This window comes from Fukomys damarensis, unplaced genomic scaffold, assembly GCF_012274545.1.
Source record: "Fukomys damarensis isolate Sample0158 unplaced genomic scaffold, DMR_v1.0_HiC HiC_scaffold_17, whole genome shotgun sequence".
Taxonomy (NCBI): domain Eukaryota; kingdom Metazoa; phylum Chordata; class Mammalia; order Rodentia; family Bathyergidae; genus Fukomys; species Fukomys damarensis.
Window position 1 is genome coordinate 41,229,238 of NW_022900929.1, and position 13,781 is coordinate 41,243,018.

A 13,781-nucleotide genomic window follows, 5' to 3' on the forward strand; every position below is an offset into this window, starting at 1 on the left:
TTCCAATGCTGAAGATTGTACCCAGGAACTCAAAGCATACCTGCTCACAAATTTCTTTCTGTACTAGAGAAGCCACAGGATCCTGGGTTCTATCCCCAGCACTGTCCAAATAAAAGTGGGTCTACCTGGGAGTATGATTTCTCATCAAGCCAAAGTGGAATCTTGCTTGATGGTTGGTGTGAGTGTTTAGAAATAACTCCAAGAAGAAGCAGCGCTCAGAATCTCCTGGTGCCCTCCTGGGTTCAGGGAGCCATCTCCTGCTTTCCTTGGGTTGATTCTGGAAGGCGAACTTTGCAGGTCTTCCTGAGCCAAAAGGGAGAATGCCCATTTCTGCAGGACTGCTTGGTGTCATAGGCCAGACTAAAAGCCAAGTCTTTCGAACTGTGTTTTCTCCTAGGTGCTTAGCATTAGTGGGTTAAGTTGCTTTGTCAGGCTAATCCAAACTTGTCTATAAACATGCATAGTATCCACTATTCTAGGTTGAAGAAAAATGGAAACCACCAGGAAGAAATCCATTTCCTTCCTTTCCTCAGTGACATCGATGAAGGGTTCTCAGGAGGCTTCAAATTTCCCTAAATAAAAACTAGAGCACCCCATCCCACCCTGTGTATCCATTCCCAAGTTCCACTCCCCACTCCCAGTCTCCCTTTCCTGAATTTCCTCAATATCAAACCCTCCATTCCAACCAAGTTCTGCCTTCTCTTCAATTGTCCAGCTTTCATGCCGCTTTTCCAGATGTTGCTTACAAGTTGATTGCTGTACTGTTAACTAGGCTGATACCAAGAACCCTTTTTTGACCTCTGGGTTGAGATAAAGCTGCGAATCACTGCAGTTGAGTTCTTGCATCCTGCCCTCAAACGGGCCTTTTTAGAAGCAAGTCCATCATCTCCTGCTTAGTCTTTTTGATGTTCACTTTAAAAAATCAACGAACCCCCGGAGGTGGATCATTGAGCAGAGCTATATCTCCTATTAAGAAAATGAATAGCGTGTAGGCTTTTGTAAGGGAAGAGACAAAGGCCATATTTTTTTAAATGAACAGCTTTATGGACAAATGTGCACCTTTTTGTTACTGTAATATAAATTTAACAGAAGAAGGTGACACTCGGAGCTAACAGTCCTAAAGGTTTGCAAGTTATTTTAACAAAAGTCTAGCATCTGGTGTTAAATATTCCCAGTAAAAGGCTACGTACACCTTGCCGCCACCGCTAAATCCTTAGGACTTCATCTTTACAATTTAAACTAAAGATTTAAAAACAAAAGCCAAGCTATTCTGTTGCAGGAGACACAGAAGGCAGTAAGGCACACTATTTAGATAACTGCTCGAGACAAAAGGAGGTGGAGTGGACAGAAGAGTACCCAAGAGTTTTCCCAGAGGTTTACACGGAGAACGCGTGGGCTGACGCCGGGCGACCCCAGCCTAGGCAGACGCAAGCGCGTCTGGGACGCTGCGTGCTCTGCGGAGGCGGCTGCTCCCACCTGCTGGAGGCGGGGGCGGGGCGGGGCTCGGGTGGGAGGGAGGGGACGCAGGAGCTGTCCAGCTCCCAGCGTGCCCAAAGCAAGGCCCAGACCGCACCAGGCTTCCCTGCAGCCCTTTGGTGAGTACTGTTTGCTGTGGGTTGGCCCCCTGCGGCCCACTGAGGGGATAGAGTCCTTCAGGAGGCAGGGAGGTGTCCCGCCCAAGTCCTTGAGCTCCAGGCTGGAGCCAGACAAAGGATGAGGGGGGATTGACGGGTTTGGAGTCCGGAGGAGGAGATTGGGTGATCACATCAGGTCGGAGTCAGCTGGGGGAAAAGGAAACCTTGGTTTCACCGACAAGGGAAAGATGAGATGGAGTGGAGGGGCTGCTGCCTGCCTCTGGCCTGTTCATCGCAACTGCAGATTTTGCTGTTGAAACAAAGAGCTATTCCGAGTTCTGTGAGGAGCAAGGTTTTTTTGGTTTTTTGTTGTTGTTTTTAATCTGGGAGCAGCTAGGAAGAGCTTTTTCTTTGAAGAAGAAGAGATGCAGTGGTGCGAATATTTCAGTCTCGGGGGGCAGGGAGATGCAGTTTTGTCTCCTCATTCTGCTCTGATCTCCCATCCCTGAGTAGAATGTTCCAAAGGAAGCTTTGCTAGGCTGCTTCCTGAAGGTTCGCAGCTGTCCTGAGCAGGTTAACAGCCTCAAGGTTAGCTGCATGAATGCGATCCCCTTGTTTTGCAGGCAGAGCCACAGCCCCCTATACACAGAACCCCGGAGGTTTGTTCCCCTTCCTTCCCTTGCACCGTCTTCTCTCTCACCCCTACAGCCTTCCCAAATCCTACCCTCTGGAGCAATAAGGCAGTATTACCAGCTGGCTCTCCAGGGACCTCACTCTGTCCTGGCACAGTTCTAGGCTTTTTAAAGTGTATTTGCACACTTATCTCGCAACAACCCTGTAAGCCAGATGTTTGTATTCTCCTTTTTTTGCCAAAGAAAGAGCTGAGGTGTTCGCCTGTTCCTGTTAGATCTTAGGACAGGCCCCAAGCTGTGCTTTCATTCTCCTCAGCATCTCTGTGGCATTAGTTGTGAGATTAAAACACTCTCTGCCATCATACACACCTAAGCTTTCTGTAGTGTTTGTGTCTTGAGTATTTGTATCTTCCTAACCACTTCCTATTAGCCTTTTCTTTCCTGAGACACTGCACAAACTCAAAGTTTGACCCACTCTCAGAAGTGGAGGAAGTTTTTATTTGTTTTGGTGAGCAAGGGAGAGAGCAGAGATGTTAGTGGTCAAATGACTCAGGAAGCTAAGAAATGTAAACCATATGAATGAGAACTGCCATTCTAGAATCCTAGATTTCTCTCAAGAGTTCGAGTATGGAAAGAATTGCATCACTCAGACTGTTTGTTTTCCATTGTACCTTTCCACTGTGAGGTCCTGCCTTACATGGGTGCGTAAGACGAAAGCAAACCCAGGGATTTCTCATTGCTATCTCTACCAGGAGCTCTTCAAATAACAACCTGTGGTAGTTGCATGAATGCATTATCACGGTTGTGTAGCACACTTGCCAACAGTGGTCATTAAGTGTAAGTTTGCTCTTTTTCACTAGGTTAAAAATGGTTTCCAGAGTGGTCTCTACCATGCTTCCTGGCCTGCTACTGTGGCTGGCATTGGGATGGACTCCAACACTCGCTTATAGCCCACGAACTCCTGACCACGTCTCCGAAACAGATATCCAGAGGCTGCTTCACGGTGTCATGGAGCAGTTGGGCATTGCCAGGCCACGGGTGGAATATCCAGCTCATCAGGCCATGAATCTTGTGGGCCCACAGAGTATCGAAGGTATTTACTGTGTTCTGGCAGCATGAAATCTCCATTTGCATTTTAAATGCTCACAATTGGCACCTGAGACTTTCTGTTTTCTCTTCCTTCTTGTTTACGTGCAGTGTGCACATACATTTGTCATCCACCCACACGAGAAGAGAAGCGCTGTGAGAGCAGTGATCTTGTGTGCCTGATTTACAGCTGCAGCCTTAGCTCCTAGAACAAAGTCTGTTACATAACAGACCATTGTGGCTTATATCTAGATTCCCCCCAGAGCCTCCCGCGCTCACTGATGAGGCTTTAGGAAGGTGATTGAGTCATGGGGGTGCTATAACTAAATATAATGTAGAGGCTCATCTCTGGGGGGTCACACCAGCCAACTATGGACTGAAAAGGTGAATCAAAATAAACTCCTCCTTTACACTGTGGGTGTCAGGTAATGTGTCCCAGAGTAAGAAAGTGACTAAGACCAAGATGCAGGAGCTGAGGTAATATTTGTTGAATAATTTAAGGAGCATCTTAGTGTTGCCCTAAAGAAAGGTTAGAAGCTGGGCTTCATATTTGACCCCTGCTGCTAATTACGGAACCTGTGTCCTCAGATACCTGCCTCTCTGAGCCAGTGCCAGCCGGTACTTATAAAAGGCCCTCAGTTAGGTTTCTGCATGATCTGATTGGGTTCCTAGGATGACTCCAGCATACCCGAGAGAGCCAAAAAAGGTACTGATATTAAGAGTTTAACTATGTCAAATGCTTTCTTGAATAGTTAAAAATACAATATTTTTTGAATAAAAAGTTAGAAATAACAGTTTTAAGGTAGCAAAAAAAGTTTCCCTCCTGAACTTTTATGGTCCTAAATTCCTGGCAGTGGGATTGTGAAACTTTTTTCAGAAAGCTTTCATTTATTTCTTATCTAATGATGAACATATAAAAAGAATTTTACCCATAAGAATGGGTTCTGCAGAAAGATGTAAATTTTGAGTTTTCTCAAAACATCCCCAAAATACTATTTCCTGTGAACTGACTGTGGATAATTATGGTTGAGTCTGTGTTTCCTAAAAATGCCGTGTGCCCTAGAGTTCTGTGAATGCCATGAACACTGTGGATGTATGATTCTCACTTCTGTTTTGTTGCCTGGTTTTAAACCACTGAGAAAAACTAATTCAGTGAGGCTATTGTGTATTTAGGTTGGCATTTGATTTGGGGAGCGGATTAACACAAGTAATTTAAATCAGCAAGCATGAACACCTCGCATAGGGCTCAAGTCAGAAGAAATTAGACAAGGCTTCCTGCCATCCTTTTGAGGGAGAATCAGATTTCTTCTCAGCTTCTGCCCCCTGTTGTTTCAAGCACACTTACTCATTTCAAATGGGTTTTTTTGGAGAGAGTAAATATCTGCTCTTTTACTGCAGGAAGCGCTTGGTGAGTCACCAGTTGTTGTCATAGAGAAGGCTCTTTGAGTTTCCATGAATACCTGAGGCTTGGTCAGCTGTGCTGGGAGTGAAACAGCCCTTCCCTGGACACCAAAGGCCTGTGTGTATCCAGGCCCCCATTTTAGTAGCTCAGAAGCCACCTATTTGGCACCCATACTCTGTGGGAGACTGAGACCACCACTTTGCCCTAGAGCATACTCAGTCTGCATGTGGTAGGGGACAGGCATGTAAAGAGTTACTGCATGCGTCCTGGCAAGTGTACAAACACGTCACACTCATGGAAGTGCAGAGTGGGAATACTGCCAGGAGTGGATGGGATGGCCACAAGGAAATGCTTCCTTAAAGAAGCCACACTGGACTGGGGCTTTGACATCCACATAGGAAATCCTCAAGGAATGGCACCGAAAAGGCTTGAAAATATAAAACGGCATGGATAGGAACAACTTTGAGTTTATTTCCATTATTGCCCTTAGGGTAAAGTGCTCTCATGGCAGACTTAAGGTCTTCTTGATCCTTGTCTGTGTAAGCGGTGAATATGGTCTTGCATTTCAGTTCTCTTCTACTGCATATAACAAATTACCATATATTTAGCACTTTACTCAACATCCATTTATTACCTCATCATTTCCACTGGTCTGGAGTTTTCACCATCTACTTTGTCTTACCAGGATGAAATTGGGCGTTAACCAGAGATAAACTCTCAACTGGAGTTTGGGAGTCTTCTCTTAAAATTTTAAAGTAACCAGAACAGTTCAGTTCCCTTCATTCTGTAGGGCTGAGGCCCCCTTTTTCTTGCTGGCTGTGAGTCAGTGCCCCTCTTGTCTCCTACAAGCACTCACGGGTTATGAGGCTCAACATGGAAATATACTTCAAAGCCAAGAAAGAGACGTAGGAGGCTGGGTGTGTGGGAACAGACTTCAGACAGTCTCATTGTCCTGTGAGGGCTTGGACTTTCCCTGTGAATATGGATCTGAAGTTGTGAACACCTCTGACCAAAGGGTTATGGCCGGCTGACCTTTCAATAGAGTGACTCTGAGTATTGCATTCAGAATCTGCTGATGAGGAGAGAGGAGAAGAATCAAGGAGATTGGTTAGGAGGCTACTGTAGTGATTCGGGACAGAGATGTGCCACCTTGATGGCTATAGGTGTGATGAGACAGTCTGATTATGGACATGGTTTGAAGGTAATTAGTCCTAATAGTGGTTTGGTGGTTTGGAGGTAGGAGCAAAATGAAGAGTTAAAGATGAAAGCAAAATGTTTGGCCTGAGGATGTGGAAGAGGAGCAGTTTTACAAAAGGAGTAGGTTTTCAGAGGAAGTTGAAAGTTCAGTTTTTTCTGTATTGCTTATAAGATGCCTTTTAGAGTGTTTATTTTAAAGCCAACAATCTTTGTCCTAAATTCACTGATACTGCCTACCTGTACTCAAAATCTTAGCATCATTCTGCATATCTGACCATTCCCTTCTTTTTTGTTGTTGTTGCTATTGTTGTATCAAGAATTGAACTCAAGTTGCCCTTGCCAGGCAGGTGCGACATCACTGAGCTACATCCCTGGCATTGACCAATGCCTTCTTAAAACTCCTTTCTTGCTTAGCTCTGGTGTTAAGATGTCAAGATAAGTGAAGATGATCCATGCCTGTCTTTGCTGCTTTTCTGTGTTCCCATGGGTCCTACATCTGTGGAACTGAAAAATATTGTACCTATACTGAGAATGGAGAAGTATAGGCTCCCTCCTTGTCATTATTACCTGAGCAGTAAAATATCACAGCTGTTGACATAGAATTATCATGTATTTGGTATTAACAGTAATCTAGAGATGATTTAAAGTGTATGGAAGGGCCCATGAAGATTACACAGAAATACCACCTGTTCTATATAAAGGACTTGACCATCTTCAGACTTTGGTGTCTGTGGGGGTCCTAGAAACAGTCACCCATGAATACCAGGGGACAAATTCAGCCATTTTCATTTTATTTGCATATTTCTATCACTCTTCTATTGCAGCCTTTAAGTGTTACATTGTCCAAGGATCAGTGTTGGGCCCACTTTCTCATTCTCGTTTCCTAGATGATCTCATCCATTGGCTTGACTCTAAATCTGTTTCATTGCTGATGACTCTGTTGTACATCCATAGGCCTCTATGTTTCATTAAATTACTGTACTTCTATCCACTACCTTTTCCAACCCTTTTATATCAGTTTTTTGTATATACAAAAGTAGTCCCACTACTTACTGTAGACGTAAGCTAAAAACCTAGAGGAATCCTTAATTTTCTTCATCACATGTCATCCCCAAATTATAAACTATTTTATTTCTATCTCTAACATACACCTGCAATTTGCCTCGCACTTTCTCTCTTGCTCTAATTTGACTATGCTGGTCCAAGATACTGCTGGGTTTGGCATGCATTTCTGAAGCTATCTTCCACTAGTCTTCCATCTTCTACTCTTGGGACTTGTCCAGCTGTTCTCACAAAGAAAAAAAAGGACAGTGAAACTATAAAAGTTCAAACCAGATTAGTCACCCCTGTGGGTTCCTGCTGCACTCTCACCTATAAGGACCCACAGCTCCGGCTTGGCCCATCCTCTTCCAGCTTGGCCTCACCTCAGTCCCCAGTGGCACCAGTGTTCTGTCCCTCAGCACCACCTGTTTCTTTTTCCTGAAGACTTTCACAGAGACTGCTGCTCGCTCTCTGCAGAACTGTAGCTGTATCCTCCTGCTTAGGTCCGAGTTTTCAAAGTTACCCACTTAAAGAGGCCTTCCTGCCTGCTTTATTTGTGTTCCACCCACACACTGCTTAAAATTAATGCTTGTTTACTTGCTTGGTGTCTCCCATCCCACTGGAATGTAAGGTCTGCATTTAATGTTTCTAAATAATTTTAAACTGACACTCCAAACATAAAGTATTTTTTTAAAACTTATAACACTGACTTTTGGACTCCCAATTTAAAAAATTTCAAAATAAAGAGAACCCATATTATTTTCTTATTAAGTGTCAAGTGAATGGAGTCCTTTGTAAGACTGCCTACTTGGGGGAAGTCTCGAGGAGCCTCCATTTAGCCAACCCTTGGCCAGCGTTAAGGGGGCTGCAGTACCTCTACTGTGCCACGGGGTGGCAATAGTTGCTTCCCATTCAAAAGTAGGAGGGAAGGGAAAGTATGCCTGGAAAAATGCTGGCTCCACCTGGTTTCTGGCTACTCTTTCTGCAGGTGGAGAAAGGAGTAGGGCTGACTCTTGACTCAGATATCAGGACTAAAATCTGTAATGAGGTAAACCCCACTGAGGGGAAGTGACGAGAATATTAGTGTGCAGGATGCCTTGGGTAGAATGGGGCCTTCAGTTCAGCCCATGTCCTTTGAGCTTTGCTGGAGCCCACCCTGAATTTAAATCCTTCAAAAAGCCCCTGGATGATTTTCCATTTTGTATGTCAAGTAATTACGTGGCTAAAATAAGAAATAATGTTTTTCTTGGTGGGGAGCAAGACAGGGAAGATGAAAATAATGACTAATTTCATATGTGTTTAAGGGCACCTGCATACAAATGTCCTGTAGGCACTTACATGTGAAAAACACAGGGGAGATATCTGGGAGAAAAGAGAGACTGTTCAAGTCACTCAGGGTTAGTGGTGCCTGGTACGATAGGAATGGATGAGGGTGCCCTATCCAGTAAGAACACAGGACCTAAGAGAAAGGGCAGGAAAACTCTACACTTAATGACCAACCGGACAAAGAATCTGCAGAGGAAACAGAGACAGTGAGAAGAAAGGAGAACTAGAAAGGCAGCATAAAGAAGACAAGGAAAGAGTGTTCTGAGAGGAGGCAGTGGTCAACATGGTCAAAATGGGAGAGAGTGCTCACGTGAAATGCAGTCGCTGGGTATCAAGAGTTTACCATTGTGACAACATGGAAGTTACTGGGAGCATCGAGCACCTCTTAGAGGTCCCCTTCTGCCATCACCACTGAGGACCAAGCTCCCGATCCATGAACCCTTGGGGAACAAACAACATCCGAACCATGGCACCAAGTCTATGGCATTTTGTTATAGCAGTCCAAATGAAACCAAGACAGTGCATCTTGACGTCCTTAAACTCTAGTGAGATTTTCTAGAAATGTAATTTTTATTTCTAGCCACTTCCCAGATTTCCCCCTTCCCACTCTTTGTGGGATTCACAAAGAAGGATGGATGAGGTGACAGATCTAAGCATTGGGCATTTAGGCCTTCAACAATCCCTAAGGAATTATTACTTCTCCCTACCTCTGGGTTGGCAGGCCCGATTCCCTTTTCCTTAGTATAAGCCTCCCCCGGGAGGTTTGTCACCTTGTCACGCACTCAGCTTCTGTTGGGTGTCCTCCCAGGCAGATCTGTCCAAGGCCCAGAGTATTGAAGCTACGACTCTACTTCATGTCACCTGTCTGGAAAAAGAGTCAGCAGCAAGAAGCGTGCTGAGTTCCAAGCAAAGCTTCTGTGAACCATTTTCCACAGATAATTGACAAAGTGATCATGCACATGTGGGAAATGGAATAGTGATAACTAAATGTACTGTTTTATGGTTGGCAAAAATACTTTTCCTATGTTCGGTCTCATTTGATAGAAACTTTATAAAGATTTTAAAAGTTCAAAGTGGCCCACAGTTGCTTGAGTTTTACATTGGCAAGCCAGCCGTGTTTGTTAGGTCTGCATGCATCTCTCTGAGCAGCTGCCTTCTATTCCCTCCGTCTCATACAACCCTGTGATGTTTCGCTGAGAAACGGTAATGATGCTGCAAGCCGTGGTAAACCACATTTGGATTTGGGCGGATGGTATTTCAGGGACGTGGCACCTCAGGAAGCAAATGTTCTAACTGCCCTCTTGGAACAACAAATTGATACAAATACCTTGGGCACCACAGTTCATAAAGAAAGTTACTGAAGCAGGCTGGAAGGATTTAGCAGACCGCAGCGTGGCATGCAGTAAAACTGAGTGTGCGCTTTTGACCATGGTGTGCCATGTGGTTTTGGTAGAGGAAGGAGCATGTGGTATGAGGTGGGGTGGGGTGGTATTTTGTACAGTGAGCAGGAAGGGCAATGAGGCAGAAAGTCCGTGGGTTCTAGTCTTGGCTCACACTGGCCCTATAGCACTGAGTCTCTACTCATGTGAAATTTCACTTCCCAATGCAAAAATGGAGACAAGCCATGCAGTCTATCCTAGAAGGTCCACATGGCAGCCAGATCAAATAATATACATTAAGATGTTTGGGAAAATGTAAAATGTCTCACAAACACAGAGCATCATCCTCATGGCCGCTGCTTCTTTCCTTCTGCCACATTTATTTCCAGTTGTAGATGGCTTCAGGGTTGGGAAATTGTCCTATCTTTTCATTACATATTCCTTCCTGTTCCTGAGTCCTCCTAAGGTTGGCCTGGGAAAACCACTCCCAAGAGACAGGTATTAAGCTTTCCAGGAATCAGTTTGCCTCCTGGCCTTCCTAACTGCTCTGCTTCCTCTGGTGTGACCTTAGGAGTCAGCTGTGTGGAACTGTAGGAGGACAGGTAACTCCTGAAGCCTAGGAAACAGCGACCTTTCATTTTCAGACTCATTTTGTTCCATCGCTTGCCCCTGTGACTTTATAGACTACATTTCCCATGACACAGATGATAGGAAGAGCTCTGGTATCCAGAAAAGCCAGCAGATGCCCAGCCGCAGGGGAAGTGCGTGTATGTGCGTGTAACTGATGGGAGGAGCGGAAGGGAGGCATGCAGCTGTGTCAGAAAACTTGCTCCCAGCAGTTGGAGAGCAGGGGTCCACTTGCTGGTATCTCTGGCAGAGTAGGCTGCCTTGAACCAAAGGTCCTGTTAAAGTATCATCTAATATGGTTCCACTTTTATCTACTCAAATAATTTCCGTGTGCCTACTATCGCCAGGGACATAGGCCTTGATGTGTTTCAAAAGCAATAAACATGGATCTAATCTGCTTACATAGGTTTTTCATAAAATTAGTAAGAATCAGGCACCGTTTTTTTTTAACCTTTTAGTGAAGATTAAACTATGAGCTTAATGAGGAATCAAGCAGCTCTACAGAAAAATGAGGGCGGGAGCAGGATCAGACTGCTTTCTGTGGCCCAGCAGCATTTCCTATTGGTATTTCAGGGCAGAGGCAGGCAGTAAGAGCGACGCAACTCAAGAGAGACCACAAGGAGCAGACTTCGTTTTCATTCTGTGCTGCGCTCCGGTGAGGTGGGCTGGCTGATAGCAGGGAGCGGCAGGGCCCATCCTGCATCTCCTATTACAACTTGGAATCTTATTTCCTGGAAGCTGCAGACTAGGTAGGAGAAAGGGATATACGAGTGTCAATGTCACATTCCAGGATAGAAGCTGAGCGCCCCAGGGTGAGGATCCTGCAGCCACCCCTTGAAAGAGTTCTGCTGGAGCAGAGCATGGGCCGGAAAAGACATCACAGATTATGTGTACTTGAGCCGCGTTTCCTTGGGGATGTAGACCATGGGGGTTTGGGTTCCGGCAGGAGGAGAAGAAATAGAAGCTCACTGTTTCCGTCAGTATGTGTTGAGTGCAGGTCGGTTCTGGGATGGGATGGTAGGCAAGTCTAGGCACATTTAAGGCTGTTACCAAGTTGCTCTACTTACGAACTTCAGGGGACAGAAGCACAAGATTTGTGTTACTCATGGCCCTGAGCTCACCCCGGGAAGCCCCTGTGTCCCATAGTCTTTCTGCCCCTCCCGTGCAGCGTGTCCTTTAGCACTGTTCCCTACCAAGTAGAAAGATGCCCCAAATCCAGGAGCCCTCCAGTGGTAGCAAGAGCAGTGGTAGTATTATTGGGTAGGAGGCTGTGTTGGGTCTTACTTTTCGTGCTGGTCAAATATGTGTGTAGATGGCAGCAATGGATATCGTGCAACTTGGGATGGCAGGGGGTGGTGGCAGGTATTTCTCCACCACTCAGTATGGATGGCCATTACTCAGCACAAGGCAGATGATCTAGAAAACGGATCTTCCTCTGGGGCTGCCTCTCTTCCTGGTGCTTGTTCACTTGGACATGTTTGATTAGAACCCCCCAGAGGGTCAGACACAGACCTTCCATGGCACTTCAGTGTGTCCTCGGTACCTGGTGGGTGCTGGTTCCACGTGTAGTGGGAAGAAAAGTTTTCCATTGGCTTTGGGCTTATCCAAAATGGAGCGGTACTTAACCAGGAAATGAAGTGACCATGGCAATGGGCCCTCCCAGGAGGGAGCTCATGGCGCTGCTGTTCATTTTTCCGAGTACCCGGGGCCAAGTTTTTCACTGCATGAGGCAGGGATTGCACCCGAGGGGACAGACAGTCTAGGCTGCTGGCCTGTCCTGCAGAGGCCCAGGGGACCTTCCTGATGCCATCTTTCTGGTACAACAGCTCAGCAGGCCTGTGTCAACAAGCTCTGCACAGTTTGTATAAAATGTGAGTGACTAACGTTTTCCTCCCAGGCAGCAGGCATGGATGAGCCTGCTGCGAAGAATTTCTTTGCTGCAGACTACTGAGGATGCCTGTCTCCTCACTGAAGCCCAGGGGCATCTCTTCTGCCTCCCATACCCACCTTTTTTTTTTTTTTCTTCATCCTTGTTGATGTTGGGAGAGACTGTTTGCTGAGTTTGTGCAGACTCTGAATAGTCCTTGATCGCTGAAGTGTGTAAAAACATGGCAACAAAACAGGTGAAAATGTTTCTGAAGGAAAGAGCAAGTGATTCTGACAGTAAAGAATACATTATACTATATTGGTAGATTTTTGGTTTTGTATTTTGCATGTGCGGTCAGTACATAGAATTTTTGGCTGTGTGTTCTCATTTAAATAGGTCTGTATACAGCACACTGGAGCCTCATAAGTATCTCTGGCTTTCCCCCTGCCCCACAGGCAGAGTTTTAGTGCCTAGAAATCTGGGCCATGGACAGGCAAGATGTCCCTGTGGTCAGGAGTGTTCAGCTCACTCCCAGCTTGCTAGATCCAAGCCTTTGGCAGGCAGAAATAGCAGTGTCTGTGCCATACCCTCCTGCAGCCTGCCTGCCCACCCAGGCCTTCCCCTGACCCTGCCTCAGTGTGTCCGTTCTCCAGACAGGGCAGGTCACATTATTTGGGACCAGATCTCTCAATGGTGCTCGTTCAGGAGAGGGGAAAATACAAGTAGGTCCGTGAGCCCCACAGCCTTGCCACATAGTTACGGAAGATGAGAGCGGCCCCTGCCTTTGTGTCCTTTGGCACCCGGCAACCCCGCACCCCAGACACTGTTTAGACAGTCGTTTGTCTATGGGGCAGAGTTTGCCAAGCAGATCAGCTTTACACTTGTATTACGCCCAGCACGTATGCCTCTGTGAGCTGTGGATAATCGATACTACAGAACCAAGAATTGGTCTCATCCAAACAACTCAATGTCAAGCTCTAGAATCTGGGGGGAGTGCATCAAAGCTTATCTGACTTCAAAATTATGTTTAAAATCTATAATTGATGTGTAAAGAAAAGGATAGAAAAGGGGACTGCAATACCTTGCAAAAGAAAACACAAGTTTGTGTAACAATGTTCTGGGGGGAGGGAACTAATGTTTCTTTTGTATCTGTGTGATGCAGAATGTTATTATTCTGCCCCCACAGAGTAATATGTGGATGATTCCACTTTACAATGAAAAGTTACAGTTTGGAGAGGATGACCAACCTGCCAAGACAGACTGCTCAAGGGCATGGGATCTGAGTTGGATAGGTGTGTGTGTTGGACTCTAGCGTGGGGCTAACGCCCTCAGCACTGCTGACATTTGGACTGTAGAGTTTTCTGCTGCAGTGCTGCAGTCTTTGAGAGGCCAGTAGACTTCCCCAGTTGAAAAAATGCCTCCAGATATTGTCAAATCTCCCCTGGGGCTCAGAGCCACTTTCTGCTTAATATCATTATTCTGGGGGCTTTATTTATGCAACTTCACATTCAGAAGGAAATTCAGGGTTATTCTTAAGGATATTAGGGATTAATTATGTTTAAGAAATTTTTTCCTGTTATTAAAGTAATAAAAGCCATTGTGAATCATTTAGGGAAAAATAAAGATTATATATAAATAAATATATATATA

General features: G+C 45.4%; 1 protein-coding gene across 2 annotated transcripts in view; it reads left to right on the forward strand.

The window, feature by feature from the left end:
- Positions 1-1,481: 1,481 nt before the first annotated feature.
- The window catches only part of LOC104862564 (neuroendocrine protein 7B2), a 43,307-nt gene continuing 31,007 nt past the window's right edge, over positions 1,482-13,781 (forward strand). The window contains exons 1-2 of one of the 2 annotated variants that reach the window (XM_010624616.3): positions 1,482-1,595; positions 3,067-3,299. In XM_010624616.3, coding sequence (XP_010622918.1) covers positions 3,074-3,299 — 226 coding nt within the window. In that variant the 5' untranslated portion in view covers positions 1,482-1,595; positions 3,067-3,073. The remainder of the gene's footprint in view (positions 1,596-3,066; positions 3,300-13,781) is intronic. The other variant, XM_010624617.2, reaches the window with a different exon arrangement.